At 43.6% G+C, this 26,036-nt stretch overlaps 1 protein-coding gene across 1 annotated transcript in view; it reads left to right on the forward strand.

The window, feature by feature from the left end:
- Positions 1–19,593, forward strand: part of LOC139172784 (mediator of RNA polymerase II transcription subunit 13-like) — a 50,816-nt gene extending 31,223 nt beyond the window's left edge. Inside the window, 8 exon segments of the mRNA XM_070762005.1 lie at positions 1,659–1,882; positions 4,316–4,458; positions 5,699–5,857; positions 8,478–8,654; positions 12,133–12,284; positions 14,062–14,223; positions 16,580–16,692; positions 18,458–19,593. Of these exon segments, the coding sequence (XP_070618106.1) occupies positions 1,659–1,882; positions 4,316–4,458; positions 5,699–5,857; positions 8,478–8,654; positions 12,133–12,284; positions 14,062–14,223; positions 16,580–16,692; positions 18,458–18,590 (1,263 nt within the window). The 3' untranslated portion in view covers positions 18,591–19,593.
- Positions 19,594–26,036: the final 6,443 nt, after the last annotated feature.

The raw sequence follows: 26,036 nt of genomic DNA on the forward strand, positions 1-26,036 counted from the left end.
GCCGTCAGACTTCTATGTTTCTATGTTTCTACCCCCCGGCGACCCTCTGGAGCCCGGAAACAGCTTGTTTCCCAACTTCTGGTGGGCCCAGTAGGCTTGTGTTTCACATTCCCCAGGCTCCAAAGGCTTTTTGGAACTAGGAGAGCGTAAAATGCCCTTCCCCATCTCCCTGGAGGCTCTCCGGAAGCCAAAAATGCCCTCCCGGAGCCTCTGTGTGAGCCAAAAATCAGCTGGCCGGCACACACATGCAAGTTGTAGCTGAGCTAGGGCAACAGCTCACGTGCCAGCAGATATGGCTCCACGTGCCCCCTGTGGCGCCAATGTCATAGGATCGCCATCACTGTTATACGCCGCGGCTAGTGTTAACTTTGGCAAAAAGCCTTTGGAGCGAGAGCAATCATGGGCTTTTCCAAATATGCCCATGTTACACCAACACTCCGCAGTCTGCATTGGTTGCCGATCAGTTTCCGGTCACAATTCAAAGTGTTGGTTATGACCTATAAAGCCCTTCATGGCACCGGACCAGATTATCTCCGGGACCGCCTTCTGCCGCACGAATCCCAGCGACCAGTTAGGTCCCACAGAGTTGGCCTTCTCCGGGTCCTGTCAACTAAACAATGTCGTTTGGGGGGGGGCAGGGGAAGAGCCTTCTCTGTGGCGGCCCCGGCCCTCTGGAACCAACTCGCCCCAGAGATTAGAACTGCCCCCACCCTCCTTGCCTTTCGTAAGCTCCTCAAAACCCACCTCTGCCGTCAGGCATGGGGGAACTGAGATATTCTCTCCCCCTAGGCTTCTACAATTTCTGCATGGTATGTTTGTATGTATGATTGGTTTTATAACAAGGGTTTTTAGCTGTTTTAGTATTGGATTTTTACATTCTGTTTTTGTCACTGTTGTTAGCCGCCCCGAGTCCACGGAGAGGGGCGGCATACAAATCCAATTAATAATAATAATAATAATAATAATAATAATAATAATAATAATAATAATAATAATAATACAGTGATACCTTGTCTTACAAACGCCTCGTCTTACAAACTTTTCGAGATACAAACCCGGGGTTTAAGATTTTTTTGCCTCTTCTTACAAACTATTTTCACCTTACAAACTCACTGCTGCCACTGGGATGCCCCGCCTCTGGAATTCCGTTGCCAGTGAAGCACCAGTTTTTGCGCTCCTGGGATTCCCCTGAGGCTCCCCTCCATGGGAAACCCCACCTCCTGTACTTCCGTGTTTTTGTGATGCTGCAGGGGAATCCCAGGAGGGGAATCCCAGCAGTGCAAAAACAGGGCTTTGCTGGCAACGGAAGTCCGGAGGTGGGGTTTCCCATGGAGGGGACCCTCAGGGGAATCCCACCAGTGCAAAAACGGGTGCTTTGGCTGGCAAAAGGGGTGAGTTTTGGGCTTGCACGCATTAATCGCTTTTCCATTGATTCCTATGGGAAACATTGTTTCGTCTTACAAACTTTTCACCTTAAGAACCTTGTCCCGGAACCGATTAAGTTTGTAAGACGAGGTATCACTGTAATAATAATAATTTAAAAAATGTGGACGGCCCCAATCCTGTTCGCATTTCACAAGAAACTCAAGACCCCTTTTCCAGGCATCTAGGAAACTGTGTTACTAATTTAACAATTTAACATCTTTTTTCCCCGGTAGCGTCCGAGTCCCATTCAGCTGTACTCCCCTCCCTTTATCCTGGCGCCTATCAAAGATAAACAGACGGAGCTTGGGGAGACCTTCGGCGAAGCCAGCCAGAAGTATAACGTGCTCTTTGTGGGGTATTGCCTCTCTCACGACCAGCGTTGGCTCCTGGCCTCCTGCACCGACCTCCATGGGGACTTGTTGGAAACCTGCATCGTCAACATTGATTTGCCAAACAGGTAGGCTTGCAAGCAAACAACAGCTGCAAACTTTAGGGCAGACAATCGTGCCGGACACCCTGGTCTTAAGTACATTATTTAAATGCATTGTGTGCATGCTTTTATAGCCCAACGACATGGTGGCTTAGAGGTGAAGGCGCTCATCTCCCAGATAGAAGATTAAGAGTTCTTTTTAAATATATATATATATGTCACATGTTTTTTTTTTGCTGAATTTGAAAATTAAGGGAGACTAGGATAGATCTATTTCGGCCTTATTTTGGCCTCATCAGTTAGCCATACCCACTGGGACTTGAACCTGCAACCTTTGCCTTGTAAGGCAGAGAATTATCCTCTAGGCTACAGTATCCAAATCCTTCAGCTGTGCACCAGGGAAGGGTTACATATTTTTGTGTCGAATCACCCTGGTGTATTGAAAGAACATCACAGCTCCTTATTTGCCTCTCGGCCCAACCCAGGGCCATTTCCAAGGCAGTTAATTTTTTTATTGATAGCCGACAATTCTATCTATATGTGCCACATGTTGTTGTTTTTTTGCTGAATTTGAAAATTAAGGAAGACTAGGATAGATCTATTTCGGCCTTATTTTGGCCTCATCAGCTAGCCATACCCACTGGGACCTGAACTTGCAACCTTTGCCTTGTAAGGCAGAGAATTATCCTCTAGGCTACAGTATCCAAATTGTTTTTTAATATTTACATCTAAGTACATTTTAATACTTTCAAGTGGGTTAACATCCATATATTTACATTTACATTGATATGTTACTCATTTTTACATTTGTACACATTTTTCTTTATAAAGTTCTATCTCTTATTGTTGATTTGCTTTTCTCTTTTGTGTCCAATTGCACCACTTGGTCCATGTAGATTCTACATTGTAGAGGATTCTATCCTAAAGGGTGATAGATGTTTCTCATTAGGGCACAAAGAGAAAATATTTGCTATAAACCCCGCCTAGGCATCAGGAAGGGCATCGGGCCAGTAAATGCTCATCTCCAAACAGTTGTTTCTCTATCAGAGCACAAAGGGAAAATATTTGCTGTGAACTCTGCGTTTCTTAATCAGGGTGCAAAGAGAAAATACACGGCTCAAAAAAAAAGGGGGGGGGCACTTAAACAACACAATATAACTCCAAGTAAATCAAACTTCTGTGAAATCAAACTGTCCACTTAGGAAGCAACACTGATTGACAATCCATTTCACATGCAGTTGTGCACCTTCAACTTTGGACAGAACAAAGTATTCAATGAGAATATGTCATTCATTCAGATCTAGGATGAGTTATTGGAGTGTTCCCTTTATTTTTTTGAGCAGTATATTTGCTATGAACTCTGCGCAGGCGTCAGGAAGGGCATCCCGCCAGTAAACGCCCCAACAGATAATTCTTAATCAGGGCGCTGTTGTGGTTGGCTCTGGCCCAGCTCCTGCCCCAAGGAATGTGGAGGTGGATGCAGGGGAAACATCAACATGTCATAGGCCTGTTTTATTGCCGACAGAGTCAGGTAGTGCAGTTTCCTCGGACGAAGAAGAAGGTGGGGGTAACTTGGAAGAGGGGGGCTTGGCACACAGCCCAGGAAGCCAATCTCCATTATCTTCGGTCGATTCGGACGCGGAAGTCTTGGACCCATGCAGGCGCAGAGTTATGCGTAGAAGAGACCAATTGAGGACATATTACAGGAGATAAGAGAGGCCACCTGTGTTTGGGTGGGGCTCCAGTAATTAGAGCTGCTGATATAAATAGCAGCGTGTTGGTTTGGCCGTTGTAGAAGATTATCTGATCGCAGCTCTTCAGGACCGTGCCTTGCTGTTTTCCGGACTTTCTTTGTTGATTTTTCACACCTTTGAAACCAAAGCAGAGCAAAGTGTGTGTGTGTCTCATTTCATTGGAAGAAGGAGGGCTGTGACGTTTCTTCACAGCTGCTAGCTAAGTACTTAAGGACTGATTAAGGGAAATTGTACAGCCTACAAGATTGTTTTGGGACAAGTGCTCTTTGCAATACAAAAAGAGTGCTTAGTTTCTTTTGAATTTTGTGATAAAGAACATTGTTTTGAATTTTCAAATGTGTGTGTGTCTGAAATATGTACCCTTAAATTTTTGGGAGGCTCCTATCAGAGAGCCCGGCAGAACTTATGTAATAGCCTCCAGTCCCCTAATCATCTTTGTCGCCCTTCTCCGCACTCTTTCTAGAGTCTAAACATCTTTTTTTGCATCAAAATTTCGCATTCGTGCCATTACTGTAGGCTGAGAAAAAAAAAGGGGGTGCATTACTTTCTGGGCGAGCCTCATAACCTGTTCTGCCACATCCTCCTCTAAACAAGACCTCAGATTCCCCAAACTTACTCGAAACAAAGGGATTGAAGGTCATTAAAAGAAATAAAGAAAAGAACCAGTGGATGCTTACAACTCTCATTACCCTCTTTTCCCCTCCAGATCACGGAGGTGCAAGGTGTCAGCACGCAAAATTGGCTTGCAGAAGTTGTGGGAATGGTGCGTCGGGATCATCCAGATGACGTCACTTCCCTGGAGAGTTGTGATTGGGCGCCTTGGACGGCTTGGCCACGGGGAACTGAAAGGTATATAGCAATAAACGTATATACTGCTGAATGGCCCACTCTTAAGCAGTTTTACAGAGTCAACTTCTGCCCCCAACCATCTGGCTCCTTCCAATCTCGGAAGGATGGGAGGGCGGGGTCAACCTTGAGCCTGCAAAATTTGAACTGTTGGCAGTCAGCAGAATTTGCCTGTACTACTGCCTTGTAAACTACTGTGCCACCACCGCTCCTTTGCCAGTTGATTGACAATAGGAACTGGAGGCACTGTCAAAACGGATTGCTATTTACCGTATTACTGTATAAGATGCACCTTTCCCTCCTTAAGAGAGGTTGAAAATTCAGGTGCTTCTTATACTCTGAATGTAGCTTTTCCCAAAGCTTGTTTTTCCAGTTTTAACTAGGTGCTAACGATCTTCTACGCTCTTACCTTGCAGGCTCTTTCATTGTTACTCTCTGTGAAGAATGTTTTCCAAGCCCTAAGTCTTTGCAGGGTATTTTTTTCATTGCTCTAACTTGCTCTGAATAGGTTTCTTTCCAGCCAGAATCAGGTGCTAACAATGTTCCCAGATCTTATGAGCTTGCAAGCTCTTTCATTGTTACTCTCTGTGAAGAATGTTTTCCAAGCCCTAAGTCTTTGCAGGGTATTTTTCATCACTCTAACTTGCTCTGAATAGGTTTCTTTCCAGCCAGAATCAGGTGCTAACAACGTTCCCAGATCTTACCGGCTTGCAAGCTCTTTCATTGTTACTCTCTGTGAAGAATGTTTTCCAAGCCCTAAGTCTTTGCAGGGTATTTTTTCATTGTTCTAACTTGCTCTGAATAGGTTTCTTTCCAGCCAGAATCAGGTGCTAGATTCCCAGAATCTTACCAGCTTGCAGGCTCTTTCATTGTTACTCTCTGTGAAGAATGTTTTCCAAGCCCTAAGTCTTTGCAGGGTATCTTTTTCATTGCTCTAACTTGCTCTGAATAGGTTTCTTTCCAGCCAGAATAGGTTTCTTTCCAGCCAGAATCAGGTGCTAACAATGTTCCCAGATCTTACCAGCTTGCAAGCTATTTCATTCTTACTCTCTGAAGAATGTTTTCCAAGCCCTAAATCATTGCAGGTTTTTTTTTCATTGCTCTAAATTTGAATTATGTTCCCCACCCGCCGAATTGATGGGCTAAAAGGTTGTTCTGTGTTGACTTCTGGTTGGGAGAAGGCTCTTTAGATGACAGACAGCCACATTTATTCCCCCCCCCCTTCTCTTTCCCCCCCCCCCAGACTGGAGCATCCTGCTGGGCGAGTGCTCCCTGCAGACAATCAGTAAGCAGCTGAAGGAGGTGTGTCGGATGTGCGGCATCTCCTCTGCAGATTCTCCCTCCATCCTCAGCGCCTGCTTGGTTGCCATGGAGCCGCAAGGGTCATTCGTGGTGATGCCAGGTAATGACGCACGTCCCTCTGACGATGGGCTCAGTGGGACAGAACAGACAACGATAGCGGCATTCCGGTAATTGAGGGGCCTGCCCAGAAAGGAGAGGAGGGCCTATTGTCCAAAACACAAGACAAGAAGCAACGAATGGAAACTAATTAAGGAGAGAAGCGACCCAGAGATAAGAAATTTCCTGGCAGTGAGGACAGTTAATCAGAGTAGAGTAGAGTCTGTGCAACAGAATGCAGCTAGTAGAGTGTAATAATAATAATAATAATAATAATAATAATAATAATAATAATAATAACAACAACAGCAACAACAACAACAACAACAACAAAGTTAGAAGGGACCTTGGAGGTCTTCTAGTCCAACCCCCTGCTTAGGCAGGAAACCCTACACTACTTCAGACAGATGGTTATGCAACATCTTCTTAAAAACTTCCAGTGTTGGAGCATTCACAATTTCTGGTGGCAAGCTGTTCCACTGATTAACTATCCTCACTGCCAGGAAATTTCTTAGCTCTAGGTCGCTTCTCTCCTTAATCATCATCATCATTTATTTATTTATTTATTACTTAGATTTGTATGCCGCCCCTCTCCGAAGACTCGGGGCGGCTCACAACATGTAAAAACAAATCATAAGCAATCAGGCAAATTTAAAATATTTAAATATTTAAAAAACCCCATATGCTAACAGTCACACACACAGACATACCATGCATAAATTAAACGTGCCCAGGGGGAGATGTTTCAGTTCCCCCATCATCATCATCATCATCCCAGGGGACAGCAGAATTGAGGAGAAGCAGCTAGAGAAATTAGTGAAATAGGAAGATCTAAAAATCGAGCTGCAACGACTCTGGCATAAGCCCGTGAAAGTGGTCCCAGTGGTACTTGGCACACTGGGCGCAGTGCCAAAGGATCTCAGCAGACACTTAAAAACCATTGGAATTGACAAAATCTCCATCTGTCAATTGCAAAAGGCCGCTTTACTGGGATCGGCACACATAATTCGCCGCTACATCACGCAGTCCTAGGTGCTTGGGAAGGGCCCGACTGGTGATGAAATACGAAATTCAGCATAGTGATCTCGTTTGCTGTGTTGTACTGACATAATAATAATTTATTAGATTTGTATGCCACCCCTCTCCGAAGACTCCCCCTCCCGATTTCAAAAGAGGTGCCTGAAACGCAAAGATCTGGAGGAAAGAGATACCAGGAGGCAGGTTCCCCCCCAAAAATGGAGGGTTTTGTAGTTTTGTGGCCGCCCAGGAAATTGTCAGACACGGGAAGAGTTTTGTGGCTCCCGGTGTTTTCTTTTCTGTGGAAAACTGCTCCAATTGGCTCTCTGGGTGTTTGAGGTTGACAACCCCTGGGCTAAGTCCTTAGAAGGACTGTTTTCCTGGGGTTTATTTAATTTATTTATACAATTTTCATGCCTCCCAACTCCCTACGGACTCTAGGTGGCTCACAACCCAAACTATAAAACGCTCAAATAATACTAAAATCTCTAAAAACAGTTTAAAAACAATTTAAATGCATCAGGAGGTCTTCTCCTCGTGGTGCGTTCTAAGCCGTCTTCCCTTTTTTAAAAAAACAACAACAACAACAATCATTTTTCTAATTTACACACAAATAAACATTTTTAACAATACTGTGCCATATGTTTGATACGGTTATTTACATTTCATTTCATTTCATTTTATTGGATTTGTATGCCACCCCTCTCCGTAGACTCGGGGCGGCTAACAACAGTGACAAAAAACAGAATGTAAAAATCCAATACTACAACAGTTAAAAACCCTTGTTATAAAACGAATCATACATACAAACATACCATGCATAAATTGTAGAAGCCTATGGGGAAAGATTATCTTAATTCCCCCATGCCTGACGGCAGAGGTGGGTTTTGAGGAGCTTACGAAAGGCAAGGAGGGTGGGGGCTATTCTAATCTCTGGGGGGAGTTGGTTCCAGAGGGTCGGGGCCGCCACAGAGAAGGCTCTTCTCCTGGGCCCCGCCAACCGACATTGTTTAGTTGACGGGACCCGGAGAAGGCCCACTCTGTGGGACCTAATCGGTCACTGGGATTTGTGCGGCAAAAGGCGGTCCCTGAGACAAGCTGGCCCGGTGCCATGAAGGGCTTTATAGGTCATAACCAACACTTTGAATTGTGACCGGATTATTTCTATAAAGTAACCCCTCACTACTTCGCGGTTAATCTTTTGTGGATTCGCTACTTCACGGTTCTCAAAGGGGGCTTAAATCCATTGAAAATTTTAAATCCCTTAAAAATTCATAAAATTCTTCTACAGTACTGCTGTACTCTATGAAAGAAATTGGTAGGATATCACACGTAGTTCCAACTGAGAAACATTATTGAATGTTTAATGCAAAGGGTGGGTTTGAAAAGTCCAAATACTTGTTAAATACATTAAAAAAAATCTTTCCTCTACTTCACGGAAATTCATTTTTCACGGGTGGTCTTGGAACGCATCCCCCGCAAAAAACGAGGAATTACTGCACATCTTTATTCCTCTGTTCTAACCAATTACACCACTTGTTCTGCACCTCGTAAAATTCTGTTCCTTCCTCGCCTTTCATCTCTTTCCTTCTCTTTCTCTCCCAAAGATGCCGTCACCATGGGTTCGGTCTTTGGCCGCAGCACTGCCCTTAATCTGCAGTCTTCACAACTCAACACCCCACAGGATGCTTCGTGTACTCACATCCTGGTTTTCCCAACCTCGGCAACCATCCAGGTCGCTCCTGCGAATTATCCCAACGAAGATGGATTCAGCCCTAATAATGGTAAGTCCGTTGCTGCGGGAGAGGAGCTGTGTTTGTGTGTATGTATGTGTGAATTCTCCTTTGGTGTGTGCAAATCAGAAGGTTTCAGCTATTAGTCCCAGTTAACCTCCACCCAGTGGTGAAGTCTACTTCCCGTCTCTACTGGCTCGGAGGCGCACGTTTTGTGCATGCTTGTATGTGCCCCACTGTCATGTGCCTTGGTCTGCTGCTGTTACTGGTACTCCAGTACTCCAAATCACCGGCTACTGGTATGTCTGAACTGGGCTAAACTGGTAGCATTTTAGACAGACAGACAGAGAGACGATAAATGGATGATAGATAGATAGATAGATAGATAGATAGATAGATAGATAGATAGATAGATAGATAGACAGAAAGATAGATAGATAGATAGATAGATAGAAAGACAGAAAGATAGATAGATAGATAGAAAGAAAGATAGATAGAAAGACAGAAAGATAGATAGATAGATAGATAGATAGATAGATAGATAGAAAAACAGAAAGATAGATAGATAGATAGAAAGAAAGACAGAAAGATAGATAGATAGATAGATGATATAGATAGATAATAGATAGATAGATCCCTTCCCTTCACTCTTCATTCCTTCCTCCTTCCTTCCTCCCTCCCTCCCTTCCTTCCCTCCCTCCCTCCCTCCTCCCCTTCTTTTCCCTTTGATCTTTTGGTGGAATTCAGTTGGCCTCACCAAGTGTAGCGCCTCTTAGTCCCTTCTTGGCCCCCAAATCCCCCTCCTGAACTCTGGGCTGACAAATATTTAACCTGTATTAACTTGGGCCTTTAGGGCTTTGCACAGTTAATTGGAGTAATGTCCAATGGCTTGTGCTTTCCAAAAGGGTGTTAGATTTAATTTTCTCAAGTCATTTTTGTGTGTTTAATTATTAAAAAAACAAAGAGAGAGAGAGAGGGGGGGGGGGAAAGCTTTCAAGCTATTAGTTTTCTTGTTAAGTGTGGCGGTTGTTAAAATTTCTAAAGGTGGAGCAATATCAGGTGGCAGGTTAAAAAACAACAACTCAGGCTAAATCTCCAGGTTGCTGGTGCTTTTGGAAAGGGGTATGAACAAAAACAAGAACCTTAGAAATAGCCAGGAAAAATATTTTTTATTATTTATTTATTTATTATTTTATTAATTAGATTTCTATGCCGCCTTTCTCAATAACATTATAAATGCTATTGCAATTTAAGCACAACAACTATATAATAATGGTCATGTTCTGAAATGAAATAAGATGTAAAATAACATTTACCTGCTCTTTTTTTTTTAAATCTTTGTATTATAATAAAAATTATTTAAAAAACAAAGAAAGAATATATATAACTATTTGAAGAATTATAAGATAGAATGAAATAGTATTTAGTATAACCAAGTTAGAAGTGTTTATTTTCTCTTTTTTCTGTATTACTAATACTTTGGGTTTTTCCCCTTTGTATAAGTATACAATATCTTAATAGATAAAGAAATTTAATTAATAGGCTTAATATTAAAAACATAGAGTTAAATTTAATAAGAATGTAATTTACACGTGTGGCATTTCTGTATTGATCTGATAACAGTTAGGGTTTTTTATATTTTTGTACTAGTTAGACTTCTACGACAAGCGGAGCAATGGCAGCTCCTTAAATGTTTAATGTTGTATGTCTTTGTCCTTTTGAAAAACAATAAAATATTTTTTTAAAAAACATTTTAAATGCAACAATATGTAAAGAAATTCTAAATTACTATAAAAGAATTATACAAAGTACTAAAAAGTATTTAAAAAACCCCGTGAGAAAGAGAGAGAGGTGAGATGGACAGGTGAGATGGACAGGCTAGAGAGAAAGAGATGAGGCAGACAGGAGAGATACCCTGTTTCCCCGATAGTAAGACACCCCCGATTGTAAGACGTATCGGGGGTTTCAGGGGGGTCGGCTAATATAAGCTGTACCCCGAAAGTAAGACATATGTCTTACTTTCGGGGAAACACGGGGGTATTGCCGGGGGGGAGCCCGATGACGTCGCTTCCAAGCTCCCCGTGCACCCCTTGCCTTCGCCTCGCTGCGGCGCCACCGCCTCTTCCCCGGCTTGGCAAAGCGAAGGACGCCGCTGGTCCGAAGCGAGCCAAGCGGGCGGCGGCTTGCAGCGAAGGCGCTTGTCCCAGCAACTGAGTCCTGCCGAGGCTCGGCTGCAAGCGGCCAGTGAGGCCGCCCAGCTCCGAGGCGAGCGGCCGGAGCTGCGCCCTCCTTCGCCCGCCTCCTTTCCGGCAGGCAGGTGGGGCTGCCCAACTGCGCAGAGCGGCTCCTCCCCTCCAGACACACGCTTCCCCGACACGCGTCTGTGGCTCCATGCGTGCACGCCGCTTGGAGCCCTGAGGTTGAACTTGGAAAAGGGCTCACGAGGCTCCTGTCCCGCGGCTGCCCTTCTGGACTCTGGGGAGATGCCTTCGGGAATGCGACCCTTTCAATTTTTTTCCAATGTAAGACATACCCCGAAAGTAAGACGTAGTGGGGCTTTTGGGGGTAAAAAGAAAGTAAGACACTGTCTTACTTTCGGGGAAACACGGTAGATAAAGAGAGAAATGAGAGAAAGAGAGAGATAGGGAGGAAAAGAAAAAGAGAACAGAGGGATGGGAGAGATAAGAAAGATGGACAGATAGGGAGAGAGAAACAGAGATGAGACAGATAGGAGGGAAAGACAGAAAGAGTGAGAGAGAAAGTAAGTAAGAGAGAGAAATTCAAAACAACAGTAAAAGATGGATAATAGAAATAATACAAAAATGATTGTGCATACAATGTATAAATATGTAATGTATTTATATCAATATGAATGTAAATATAAGGATGTTGACCTACTATTAAGATATTAACATGTAAATATTTTTAAAAACCCTCAATAAAAATAAAATAAAATATCCAGTAGCATTTCCCCAAACATAATCATATTCTCCCCCCTTACTGTAATAGCACTCCTTTATTTCTATACTGCTGAAAAAATAAAGGGAACACTCAAATAACCCATCCTAGATCTTCTTTTTTAGACTTTGTAATGTAAAACTCTTAGTTTAGATTTTAATTATTAGATTTGTTACCATGTATTGTTTTTATCACTGTTGTGAGCCGCCCCGAATCTACGGAGAGGGGCGGCATACAAATCTAATAAATAATAATAATAATAATAATAATAATAATAATAATAATAATAATCTGAATGAATGAAATATTCTCATTGAGTACTTTGTTCTGTACAAAGCTGAATGTGCGCAACAGCAGGTGAAATTGATTGTCAATCAGTGTTGCTTCCTAAGTGGACAGTTTGATTTCATAGACGTTTGATTGACTTGGAGTTATATTGTGTTGTTTAAGTGTTCCCTTTATTTATTTATTTTGAGCAGTATAATTAGCAATACATTTAGTAAGTAAGTAAGAGAGAGAATCACACGGAAGCTAATAATACTGATCTGTCATTTCTTCTTTCCTCTTCAAGATGACATGTTTGACCTCCCATTCCCGGATGACATGGACAACGACATTGGCATCCTGATGACTGGGAACCTTCACTCCTCCCCAAACTCTTCCCCCGTCCCCTCCCCTGGTTCTCCCGGAATTGGGGTAGGGCCATCCTTTCAGCACAGCCGCGTAAGTACCCAGAATTTCCTGTTGCCACTTTATGGAGTGGTGCAGTGGCCTAGAGGTGGGGGGCTGAGAGTTCGATCCTAGATATTTCTCTCTCTCTCTGGGGACAATGAGAATCTATCTGCTGGACAAAACTCCGTACTGGTGACAGGAAAGGCATCTGGTGATTAAAACACGCTGCTGGCTCCTTTCCGTTGCCCAGACTCCACACCGCAAGGGATTATGGGTTTCTTAAAAGATGATGATGACTCTGGCATATTTATGTTTTAAGATATTGATTAATTCCAGCTCCTGAAAAACTGATGGTTCTCCCTCCCCCCAAACGAGATAGATCTATCAGGTTTTAGAGATTCCTGGCGACGTTTTGTCAAGGTCCCACTCGTCATTAACTTATCAGAAGTTAATTGGAAACTTCCGATAAGACTTTGATAATTCACCGATACATGTGCCTCACAACAGTAAACACACACACACACACACACGGACATGGGCACAAACACACATTTCTGTAACCCTCCAAAATGAGCATCTTATAATCTGCCATAATAAGATTAAAACCAGGCAAACGGTCCTACAGTGAGTCCATTTCCCCCCCAGAACCGTTGTAACTTTAAATAGTCCTCTAAACGAACACTGTTGTAAGTCGAGGACTACCTGGAAAAGAGACTCCATTTTTAGTCCTGACCATGCTTGACGAGCCTTGTTGACATTGCCCGGCAGTTCTGCACGATTCTCTCGTTCCCGTTGTAATCAGGGTGTCGGTCAATGGACGTGGCCTCTCTCTCGGGCAAGTGCCTTCAAGAGCCACCAGTTTAAACATTAACGCCGGGCTGGTAATTGAGGTGTAATTTTTGTTCAGAGCAAATAGCAGCGTGTGATCTTTTTCCCCCCAGGGGGGTCCAGGCAAGGCCTCCCTCTGTCCAACTTCATGGGTTTTTATAATTGATTGCTGCTCTTATTGGCAAGCAATGGGTTGCCTTCTCTGGCACGGCTGTTGGGCGCTTAATTCGGGCAGGCTGCCTTCGATGCTTATTTTCCAAAGCACCTGAAGTAGAACAAGAAGCAATGGGTGGAAACTAAACAAGGAGATGCTCTCGGGGCTCTCAAAAGGATTGCGGGAGGGAAGGAAATCAGATTGACTTCAATTTAATGGACTTTTAAGCCGCCCAACGTCTTGCGGACTCTGGAAGGCATACAGTGATAAAGATAATAGAGCCAGGGTGTGAGCTGTAGTTCAGCAATTCAAATCTCACCACCGGCTCCAGGTTGACTCAGCCTTCCACCCTTCTGAGGTGGGTCAAATGGGGACCCAGATTGTTGGGGGCGATATGCTGATTCTGTAAACCACTTAGAGAGGGGCTGTAAAAGCACTATGAAGCGGTATATAAGTCTAAATGCTATTGCTATTGCCAGAAAGAGAAAGAAAGAGAGACAGAGAGACAGAGAGACAGAGAGAAAGAGACAGAGGAGAAAAAGCCCTGTGAAGCGGTATATAAGTCTAAGTGCTATTGTGAAGCCCTGTGAAGTGGTATACAAGTCTAATTGTGAAGCTCTGTGAAGCATTATATAAGTGTGAGTGTTATTGCTATTGCTAGATGTTGGGAGCAATTGCCCGTCCTAGGTTATTAAACCCAACAGCAGAGAGGAAAAGTTGCTGCCGTCTATAACTAGGGTGTCTCACGTTGGACAAAAACCTGGTCCCGAGGGCCCCCCTGTTGATACCTGTCTGCTCAAGGCACTGACTCACATTGTCCTTCTCGCCTTGATTCTTTTTTTTCAGAGCCAAGGGGAGCGCCTCCTTTCCCGGGAAGCCCCTGAAGAACTGAAGCAGCAGCCCCTTGCCCTGGGTTACTTCGTTTCCACTGCCAAAGCCGAGAACCTTCCTCAGTGGTTCTGGTCCTCTTGTCCCCGAGCTCAGAACCAGTGTCCCCTCTTTCTCAAGGTGGGTTGCACTGTTACTCAGAAGAAGGGAAGGGGAGGGGGGCAACCAGGCTGCCCTGGTTTGGAGAGTCACAGAAGGATTGCTTGATCACTTGAGCCCTTGGTAAGGCCACACTTGGAATCCTGCATTCAGTTTTGGTTGCCACGATGCAAAAAGGATTTTGAGACTCTAAAAAAAGTGCAGAGAAGAGCGACAAAGATGATTGGAGGACTGGAGGCTAAAACATACGAAGAACGGTTGCAGGAACTGGGCCTGGCTAGCTTAATAGAATAGAATAGAATAGAATTTTTATTGGCCAAGTGTGATTGGACACGCAAGGAATTTGTCTTGGTGCATATGCTCTCAGCGTACATAAAATAAAATACACATTTGTCAAGCATCATGTGGTACAACACTTAATGATTGTCATAGGGGTCAAATAAGCAATGAAGAAGCAATATTAATAAAAATCTTAGGATATAAGCAACAAGTTACAGTCATACAGTCAACATGGGAGGAAATGGGTGAAAGGAATGATGAGAAAAACTAGTAGAATAGAAGTGCAGATTTAGTAGAAAGTCTGACAGTGTTGAGGGGATTATTTGTTTAGTAGAGTGATGGCGTTCGGAAAAAAACTGTTCTTGTGTCTAGTTGTCTTGGTGTGCAGTGCTCTATAGCGACGTTTTGAGGGTAGGAGTTGAAACAATTTGTGTCCAGGATGCGAGGGGTCAGTAAATATTTTCCCCGCCCTCTTTTTGACTCGTGCAGTATACAGGTCCTCAATGGAAGGCAGGTTGGCAGCAATTGTTTTTTCTGCAGTTCTGATTCTCCTCTGAAGTCTGTGTCGGTCCTGTTGGGTTGCAGCACCAAACCAGACAGTTACAGAGGTGCAGATGACAGACTCAATGATTCCTCTGTAGAACTGTATCAGCAGCTCCTTGGGCAGTTTGAGCTTCCTGAGCTGGCGCAGAAAGAAGGACCAGGGGGAGACATCATAGCAGTGTTCCAATATCTCAGGGGTTGCCACAAAGAAGAAGGAGTCAACCTATTCTCCAAAGCACCTGAGGGTAGAACAAGAAGCAATGAGTGGAAACTAAACATGGAGATAAGTAACTTGGAACTAAAGAGAAATTTCCTGACAGTGAGAACAATTAATCAGTGGAACAGCTCGCCTCCAGAAGTTTTGAACGCTCCAGCACTGGAAGTTTTAAAGAAAATATTGGATAACCATCTGTCTCAAGTAGTGTAGGGTTTCCTGCCTAAGCAGGAGGTTGGACTAGAAGACCTCCAAGGTCCCTTCCAACTCTGTTGGTGTTATTATTATTATTTACTGTCAGAGGATGGATCTGCGGAGGAAGAGGAGCCTGAACCGAAGCCCACAGATATCGAGGGGACGGCTTCGCTTGGTTCAGAGGAACATGGGGACAAATGGCCGAGACAGGCCAGGCAGGGACAGGATATTTTGCCTCCGCCAGTTGACCGCCGCTCTTTCTTTGCCAGCCTTTCTTCTCTGACGATTGGCCGTTGCCTTTTCCCCCTTGCCGAAAGGGTGTTCGGCCCAGCCCTTCCGTCACAAAAAACCCACATTCACCCTCGGCCTTTTGGCCGCACGGGATACTTTGCCACCAGCCAATCAGAAGGCTAATCCTTAAAAAGCTAATTTGGGAAGCCAATCAGAGTGGTTCTGGCAAAAAGTAGGGGGGAGAGGGAGCTAATTTGGCTGGCGGCAAAGTGTTCCATGCAGCCAAAAGGCCAGGGGTGAATCTGGTTTTTTGTGATGGAATAGCTGGGCCGAAAAGCTAGGGGCCTTTCAGCGAGGGAGAAAAGGCAGCGGCCAATCGTCAGAGATGAAAGGCTGGAGAAGAAAGAGCTGTGGCCAACTGGCATGGGCAAAATGTCCTAGACCCGGCCAGACAGTTTCAGGATTGGGACAGCTCGTAGGCAGGGAAGGATGGGGGTCAGGATGACCAAGAGAGGCTAAGCAGTGGACATGAGGGAAGGCGATGAGCAAGGACTGCCCCCTCATGATCCTCGAGCGTGGAGAGAGGAGAGAAGGCAAGAACAGCACCAGCTGATCCGGTACCTCTTCACAAGGCACACCTGGGGACTGAGATTTAAAGGAGGCGCTATGAGATGGGGCATTTGTTGTGAACAAATGCTGGACTTTGTTTTGCTGGGCTGGGTGCATCCAGAGGTTGCTGTGTGTGTTTGTGTGTGTGAGTGTGCACGCTCTCTGGGATTTGCCAAGAATGTGGCAATGTTTGAAGGGAAATTTGGAGCATTAAAGGGGAGTTTGAACTCTCGGCTGGCTGTGTTGCCTCTGTGCCATGTCCTGGGTCATCGCAATCACACCGTCCTGTCTTCCGCTTCCTGACAGGCATCACTGCATCATCACATCTCTGTCGCGCAGACGGATGAACTCCTCCCTGCCCGGAATTCCCAGAGAGTTCCCCATCCCTTGGACTCCAAAACCACATCAGACGTCCTAAGGTAAGTTGACCTTCTGGTTCTGTATCCGTCCTAATGAGAAGATTGGGTCTTTGACCGGCCTTCCGCTGCTGGGACACATCTACCCCAACGCTTTCGGTTGCTTCGAAGGGTCCTTGGTCATCTCTTGAGTTTGGTTTGTTTCCTTGAAGACTTTTCATTCCCGACATTGGGCAACGTCATCGGCACCACCACATAGCACTGACGAGCTTACCTAGTTTGGTAAGGAAACGTCTACAAGAAAGCAGCCCAGCTCAGAGAACACCAAGGACCCCTCGTTTCAAACCGGAACTCTTCAGATATTCTCCTTTATTGTTCTGGAGGCTGTATGTAAAATATAAAGGGAAGTCTTTGGGGCTAATTTTGGGGAGGGGGTTTTTTGGGTGGTGGGGGGGGAAGGATCGTGCTAATCCAAGGATTCTCCATTTTTAAAGCTAGGATGTCTTCGAGACTTTCTATCTATCTATCTATCTATCTATCTATCTATCTATCTATCTATCTATCTATCTATCTATCTATCTATCTATCTATCTAGTCTGTCTGTCTGTCTGTCTGTCTGTCTGTCTGTCTATCTATCTATCTATCTAGTCTGTCTATCTATCTATCTATCTATCTAATCTGATCTGATCTGATCTATCTAATCTGATCTATCTAATCTTATCTATCTCTACTTACCTACCTACCTACCTAACTACCTATCTAGTCTGTCTGTCTGTCTGTCTGTCTGTCTGTCTGTCTATCTATCTATCTATCTATCTATCTATCTATCTATCTATCTATCTAATCTGATCTATCTAATCTGATCTATCTCTACCTACCTACCTACCTACCTACCTACCTACCTACCTACCTACCTACCTACCTACCTATCTATCTATCTATCTATCTATCTATCTATCTATCTATCTATCTATCTATCTATCATCTTAGATTTGTATGCCGCCCCTCTCCGTAGACTCGGGGTGGCTCACAGCAACAATAAAACAATGTACGGCAAATCTAATAATTTAAAAACACTAAAAACCCCATTGTTAAAAGCAAACATACACACAAACATACCATGCATAAACTGTATAGGCCCAGGGGGGATGTCTCAATTCCCCCATGCCTGATGGCGGAGGTGGGTTTTAAGGAGTTTACGAAAGGCAAGGAGGGTGGGGGCAGTTCTAATCTCCGTGGGGAGCTGGTTCCAGAGGGTCGGGGCCGCCATAGAGAAGGCTCTTCCCAGCCTTGAAGTTTGGTGGGGTTCAGCCAACATCTTTTTTCCACCTCCAGAAGTTGTTAATAATACCAATACCAATAATAATAATAATAATAATTTATTAGATTTGTATGCCGCCCCTCTCCGAAGACTCGGGGCGGCTCACAGCACAATACACAATGTACAAATCCAATATTAAAAACTGATTAAAACCCTTATCCTAAAAATTAATCACGCAACCCAAGCAAACCCTACATAAATCATAGTAGCTAAGGAGAATGTCAACTTCCCCAAGCCTGGTGACATAGGTGGGTTTTTACGAGCTTGCGAAAGGCAAGGAGGGTTGGGGCAGTACTAATCTCCGGGGGGAGTTGCTCCAACACCGGAAAGTTTTTAAAGAAGATGTTGGGTAACTCTGTCTGAAGTAGTGTAGGGTTTCCTGCCTAAGCAGGGGGTTGGACTAGAAGACCTCCAAGGTCCCTTCCAACTCTGTTGTTGTTATAAGATCCCTCCATCATTTTTTTATTTCTCACCTGCTTTTTCTCTCCTCTCTCTCTCTCGCTGCAGGTTCGTCCTGGAACAATACAACGCACTGTCGTGGTTGACTTGCAATCCGGCGACCCAGGATCGCGGCTCTTGCCTTCCTGTTCACTTTGTGGTGCTCACCCAGCTCTACAACGCCATCATGAACATCCTCTAATAGCGGAGACGGGACGAAGCCAAACTTTCCTTTTTCCGCTTGAAGAAGAAGTAGAAGAAGACACCCCGGGCCTGCAAGAGTTTCAGGTCCCAGATCTGAAGAAGCTGGAGCCACGCTCCCAAGTTTCCTCGAGAAGGCAGGAGAATTCTTCGCCCTTCAGGGTGTTCGGAGTCTACCGAACCGGAACCTCTCGGCCCCTCCGAGCAAGAGTTTTCAGGCAGCACATACGTATTACAACTTTTTAAGGCAGTGTTAAATTTTTTTTGCTGGCTGAACTCCTTTGCAGAACTGTGGACCACAGCGAAGACGAGACGTCTTTTTCATTTCATTCTTTCTTCCCTCCCTCCGCGTTCCTTTTTTTTTTCCTTCCCCCTTTCTCTTTTTCAGCGCCGAAAAAAGAGCAAAAATAACATTGCGGTGTCCAGTCGGGGTTGGCCCAAAGCTTCTGCCGTTTTTCCTTGAAAAACCACGGCAGCCAACGGGGGGCTGCGACGAAGAACCGATTCTACTAGCCGGCAAAATATATGGGATTTTTATTTTATTTTTTATTATTATTATTATAATTATAATTATTATTTTTTTTGGTGTACCTGGAACTCCTTGACAGAATGGATTGGGATGAATGAATGAATGCGGGGATTCCTTACCCCACCCCATCCATGTAGATACGAATGGTCTGGAGACACGTCGTCGTTTGTCCAGTTTTTATTGTTTTATTTTAATTTATTTATAGGGGCGATTAAATTATAGAGGACCAGGTACAGCACGCGATCCAATTCCCATCTCACTGAGAAGTGGGGTTATTTTTTTTTTTTGGAGGAGGGGGGTATATACTTCCCGCTGTATAGCCTAGAAATAATGGGGGTGGGATGGAGCAGGGAAGCAGTTCAAAGGACCCACGGAGGAAGAACTCAAGAATCACATTTTTTAAAAAATAAAATAAATAATAATAATTGAGGGGGGTGGACCCACTGAGTTAAGGAGGTGTGCCAAGAATTTTTTTGTTTTAAAATAAATCAGATTTTAACAACATGCCAATGCAAAATGCCCAAGACGGGTGGAAAAAAATTTAGAAAGCACACCAAAAAACCCTGCCTCTGATCTGAGAGCATCCAAACGTTCTGGATAAATCATCATCTCATTACCCAGTGCCACCAGCAGCCGGATCGTATGGGGCAGGGGCTGGGAAGCATGGGAGGTCTAGTTCAACATAGCTGGCTGCTTCAAATGTGGGGGGGGGGGGGAAACGGGAGGGAAGGGAGCACGGAAAAAACCATTGAAAGGAAATTTTGGAGGAGGTTTTTAGAATAGAATAATAACAATAGAATTGGAGGTCATCCAGTCCAGCCCCTTGCTCACGCAGGAGCCCCCCTGTACCATTCTGGACCAATGGTTGTCTCTTCTTTTTAAAAAAATCCTTCTGGTTTGATCAATGTGGATTCTCCTTCTTCTACTCTAGCATCCCATCTTGTATATCCACATTCAGATGCATCCCAATTTTTTGGGAAACAGTGATGTATACATATTCTCTACTCTAGTGTTTCCCAACCTTGGCAACTTGAAGATATTTGGACTTCAACTCCCAGAATTCCCCAGCCAGCGAATGCTGGCTGGGGAATTCTGGGAGTTGAAGTCCAGATATCTTCAAGTTACCAAGGTTGGGAAACACTGCTCTACTCCACCCACCCTAAAATCTCCGTTAAGAGATATTTTGGAGATTTTTTTTTTTTTTAAACTACTTCATTACATTAAATACATTAAACTCAAGAAACCACCAGGTGGGGGGGAAAAAGCATAAGCCTGACTTATTTAAAATGTGTTGTCGGGATTTGCTTTTTGCTTCTTTGTTTTGTATTTTTAAAAAAAGAAAAATTGAAAGCCATGAAATTGTTTGAATCAGGAGGTCTCCGAAACGTTAAGCGACTTGAAGGCTGTTGGACTCCAACTCCCAGAAGTCCTCAGCCTGGACAACTTGAAGCCTTGTGGACTTCCGCGCTCCCAGGCTGACTGAGGAATTCTGGGAGTTGAAGTCCACAAGCCTTAAAAAAAAAAAAGCTGCTCGCCTCTCGATTTGAATAACTCCCTGGGATTGGAGGCATCTCAATGGGGGTGTTCCCGTTTCTAGTCGTGTGACAGGCCAAGGCTGCTTTGAAAAGGAGGGGGGAGGGCGGGACTGTGGTCGTCACGGCCACCCTTAAAGGACCCCTTCGCATTTTTTGAAGTTCTTCCAAATGTGTCTCTTCTTCTGGTTAAATGAAAAAAAGAAAAAGGAAAAAAAATATGAAAATTTCTATGAATTTAAATATTTTTCTTGAAGCGATGATGTAATGTTTAAATCAGATTTATTATTATTATAATTATTATTATTATTATAATTATTAAAAAAAAGTAATCCCATGAACGGTGGGAAAGGATTAGGTCAGAAGACCTTGTAAATGGATCGCTGTTATTCTCTGCTCCAGGCTGCCCACCTGGCGGAGTTTTGCAATGTATAGGAAGGTTGGGTGGGATATTCAGATATATGGGGGGGTGGGAACCATTTGTATCTAATGTATACAGTGTAAAATGGATTTTAAAGAAAAATATTACATTACTATTTTTTCTTAATCGGAAAGGAAAATTGTCAAGGCCTTTTGAAGAGCATTAAAAGATGAAGATTGTAAACTTGTATACAAAAAAAGAAAAATTCTCGATGAGGAAAAACTATGTAAAGTTATCTTTTAACACTTTTGGGGTTATTCGTTCCCAAGATTCACTTGAATTTTGGATTATAGTTGGGTTGGCTTCTTTTTAACAGGCTGTTTTTTTTAATTAAGGGGTGACTTCTCTCTCCCCACCCACCCCAAGAGATCCAATTTTAATGCAAACATTTAAAAACACACACACACAAACACACACACACAACCCCTCAATCCATAAATATTGGGGAAGGGTTAATAAGGAGTAGTTTTCATCCGATGTTGTTTTTTATTTAATTTTTTTTTTAAGTTAAGAGAAACTGGTAACCTATTTATACATTTTTGTGCAAAATAAAATGAATGGCAATAGATTTTAAAAGAAAAAAGAAAAAAAATGTACCTTCAGTGTGAAAAAAAAATCTGTATATTTCCCTTTAAATATGCATTATTTTACTTGTGGGTTTTTTACTGAATTAATCTGAAATGTACAAGCCCTGGATTTCCTACAGAGTGAAGAAATTATTTTATTTTTTTTAATTTCTAATTTTAGAAAATCATACAGAAATCAGAACGAGTACAGTTTGAGCAAAAATGGGGATGGGTTTGGGGTGGGTGGGGTTGGGGGCACAGAATTGTCCAGCATGCTTGTATGTATATTTCCGAACCTTTTTTTAAATGTAAAGGCTGTACATTTCTTGAGAGAGTTTGATTTTGAGTTTTTTTCCTTGAGCATTTTACAGTGGCCCTCTTTTTATATATAGCCAATTTGAAACAAAACAAAACAAAGAACTATGCGAAGTTCGTTTTAAACCTTAACAGTATATCGCTGGTACAATACACTAAAAAAAAAAAAAGAGAGAGAGACTTTGATAAAAAGAAGAACCAATAATAATTAAAAAAAATACCCTCCATTTTAAATGTCATTCATATATACCTTGTGGATGAGAGCTATATACTTTTACACACTTTTTTAGATGAATAAATTATTGAATTACTGAAACTTGTGTGGGTTTCCAACTTAGTTGACTTTAGTGGGTTTTTTTACCAGCTGCTCATTGTTCTGTCTGGGTCACTCCAGAAGCCAATACCAACCCAAAAGGAGAAGCCAGACACACTGGTAAAAGGCAAAGGCAGTTTATATAATTCAAGGAAAACACAGGCAACAGAAAATGTCCTTACAAACAGGAAAAACGCTGGAACTTCAAATATATACACGAAGGGAATAGTCCATGAAGCAATACCAGATTCTTGCTGCCAAGACGAAGCTGTAGATAGCAAACAGACGCCTCCCACGAGTCTTCCAGACTGCTAGGCCACGAGCCAAGATCAGAGACGCTGAGAATCAAAACAGGTCACTGCAACTCCAATTGATAACACTTGCCTGCCTTTTAAACCCTGCTGATGAGGACCACACCCAAACCCAGCTGTTTCTAATTCAATGGTGAAAATATTTCTTTAACTGCTCCTTTCGTTGCTGTGAATGTCTCTGTCTCATGTCAATGACAGCTTGTGCGTCATCACCTAATGACTCCAAGCTACTGGCTGGGGAGAGGCCCCCCCCCCCCCCGGGGCTCTCATGCTGTTCTCCTTCATCCCATTCCTGACTCCTCTCCCCGGTCCGACTGTTCAGCCCCCTCCTCTGCGCTGTCATCCTCCTCCGGGCATGGAGCCAGCAGAGACACAGCTGGTCCCTGAGCAGCCTCAGGCTGAATCACAACACTTATGAAGCTGATAAAGTTGCAAATATAAAAAACTGGTGATCCTGAAAGTCCCAATAATCTGTTGTGATGCTGTGTTTCTGGGAGACTCTTTCCAAACTCAAACGCCTGCATTAATGTAACATCCTCAGCAGATGTGGTGATGGAGAGGAAACAGATGTTGTAACTTGTTGCTTGGGACCGAGGAACAAACTCTTGATTTGGTAACTTGTCATGGTTGATATAGAATAATAGGGCTAGAATAATAGGCGGTAGGGAAAGCAAGTAGGATGCTTGGCTGCATAGCTAGAGTTATAACAAGCAGGAAGAGGGAGATTATGATCCCGCTATATAGAGCGCTGGTGAGACCACATTTGGAATACTGTGTTCAGTTCTGGAGACCTCACCTACAAAAAGATATTGACAAAATTGAACGGGTCCAAAGACGGGCTACAAGAATGGTGGAAGGTCTTAAGCATAAAACGTATCAGGAAAGACTTCATGAACTCAATCTGTATAGTCTGGAGGACAGAAGGAAAAGGGGGGACATGATTGAAACATTTAAATATATTAAAGGGTTAAATAAGGTCCAGGAGGGAAGTGTTTTTAATAGGAAAGTGAACACAAGAACAAGGGGACACAATCTGAAGTTAGTCGGGGGAAAGATCAAAAGCAACATGAGAAAATATTATTTTACTGAAAGAGTAGTAGATCCTTGGAACAAACTTCCAGCAGACGTGGTAGATAAATCCACAGTAACTGAATTTAAACATGCCTGGGATAAACATATATCCATCCTAAGATAAAATACAGAAAATAGTATAAGGGCAGACTAGATGGACCATGAGGTCTTTTTCTGCCGTCAGACTTCTATATTTCTAAGGACATTTGAGGTTTTTTAGTACAGTGTTCCCTCGATTTTTGCGGGTTCGAACTTTGCCACGGTTTTTCAAAAACTAATTAAAAAATACTTCGCGTTTTCCCCCCCTACACCACGGTTTTTCCTGCCCGATGACGTCATATGTCATCGCCAAACTTTCGTCCGCCTTTAATAAATTATTTTTTAAAATAAACTTTAATAAATAAACACGGTGAGTAATAATCTAAATGGTTGCTAAGGGAATGGGAAATTGTAATTTAGGGGTTTAAAGTGTTAAGGCTTGTGATACTGTTCATAGCCAAAAATAGTGTATTTACTTCTGCATCTCTACTTCGTGGAAATTCGATTTTCGCGGGCGGTCTGGGAACGCATCCCCCGCGAAAATCGAGGGAACACTGTACAACCTTCTGCTAAGCTGTGATGGGCTCCTACGGGTATGGTCAGGAAGGCAGAACTAGTAGAAAAATTTTGGTCAGGTATTAAGAACCGGTAGAAAATGTTTGAATTTTTTTTCTTTTTTCCCCTTCTGGGCTCCGGGTATGTTTTTCTTATCGCAGTAAATGAGGTTGAATGCATAGTTCCCTCTAAGCTGAGCAGTGAGCAATCGCTCACTTAAAAATCATCATCAACTCAGAGTTTTCCAAACTTGCCCAGAAGCCGAGAGGGAAAGAGTGAGAGGGAAGGAGAGAGAGAGGAAGAGAGGAAGAGAGAGAAACAGGTAGAAAAAAGAGAGGAAGGAAAAGAGAAAGAAAAAGAATGGGAGTAAGGAAGAGAGAAAGAAAATCAAAATCTAGTTTGAAACTAGCTCAACTATTTAAGTGGCATTTTGATATTGATAGAGTTGCCCTATTATGAGCTCACTGTTATAGACAGTACAGTACAGTATTTTATTTTGAAATATTTTGAAACAGGGTGGGTTTTTTGTTTGTTTGTTTGTTTGTTTATTTATTTATTTATTATTTCTGTGCCGCCCAGTCCTGAAGGGACTGCCGCTCAGACACTATACTTTTCCGCCCACCCCAAAAAAAAAAATTAAAGGGAACACTGGTTGAATGTGTATCATTTTAGAAGAGTTGTGCGTGTGAGTGTGTGTACATACACATACAGTTCATATAGTAGATAATGTATATTTGTGTGTGCCTGTGTGTAATATGTATATACACATATGGCATATATACATAGAATTATATTTTGGATGTTCAGTCATAGTTAATAGAGAGGGAAATTGTTGAGGCGAGGAAAGGCCAGGCACCCTAACCCAAACCCTTGATGTGAGTGACGTCAAGTTGGCCACCTTTAAGCCAGTCACGGGACCTTTAAGAACCCCTCTGGTCACATGATTGTCAAGCCACTCCCACCTGGTCACATGGCCGGCAAGCCACACCCACAAAATAGGTCACGTCCACAGTGTGGTAGTAAAACCTTTTGCAGCCCTTTAGTGCTGCTAAGGCAGCTGGCCTGATACCATCCTGGCGAAATGGTTATCCTGCCAATTGGAAAACCTCCAGTGATGAACCACCTACAACTTCAGGATCATCCAAGGGCATGGGGTGAGGTATCATCAGTATGCAGATGATACCCAGCTTTACATCTCCACCCCTTGTCCAGTCGGCGAAGCAGTGGAAGTGATGTGCCGGTGCTTGGAGGCTGTTGGGGTCTGGATGGGTGTCAACAGACTCAAACTCAACCCGGATAAGACGGAGTGGCTGTGGGTTTTGCCTCCCAAGGACAATTCCATCTGTCCATCCATCACCCTGGGGGGGGAGTCACTAACCCCCTCAGAGAGGGTCCGCAACTTGGGCGTCCTCCTCGATCCACAGCTCACATTAGAGAAACATCTTTCAGCTGTGGCGAGGGGGGCGTTTGCCCAGGTTCGCCTGGTGCACCAGTTGCGGCCCTATTTGGACCGGGAGTCACTGCTCACAGTCACTCATGCCCTCATCACCTCGAGGCTCGACTACTGTAACGCTCTCTACATGGGGCTACCTTTGAAAAGTGTTCGGAAACTTCAGATCGTGCAGAATGCAGCTGCGAGAGCTATCATGGGCTTTCCTAAATTTGCCCATGTCACACCAACACTCCGCAGTCTGCATTGGTTGCCGATCAGTTTCCGGTCACAATTCAAAGTGTTGGTTATGACCTATAAAGCCCTTCATGGCACCGGACCAGAATATCTCCGGGACCGCCTTCT

Source organism: Erythrolamprus reginae, chromosome 10 (genome assembly GCF_031021105.1).
Source record: "Erythrolamprus reginae isolate rEryReg1 chromosome 10, rEryReg1.hap1, whole genome shotgun sequence".
Lineage (NCBI taxonomy): Eukaryota > Metazoa > Chordata > Lepidosauria > Squamata > Dipsadidae > Erythrolamprus > Erythrolamprus reginae.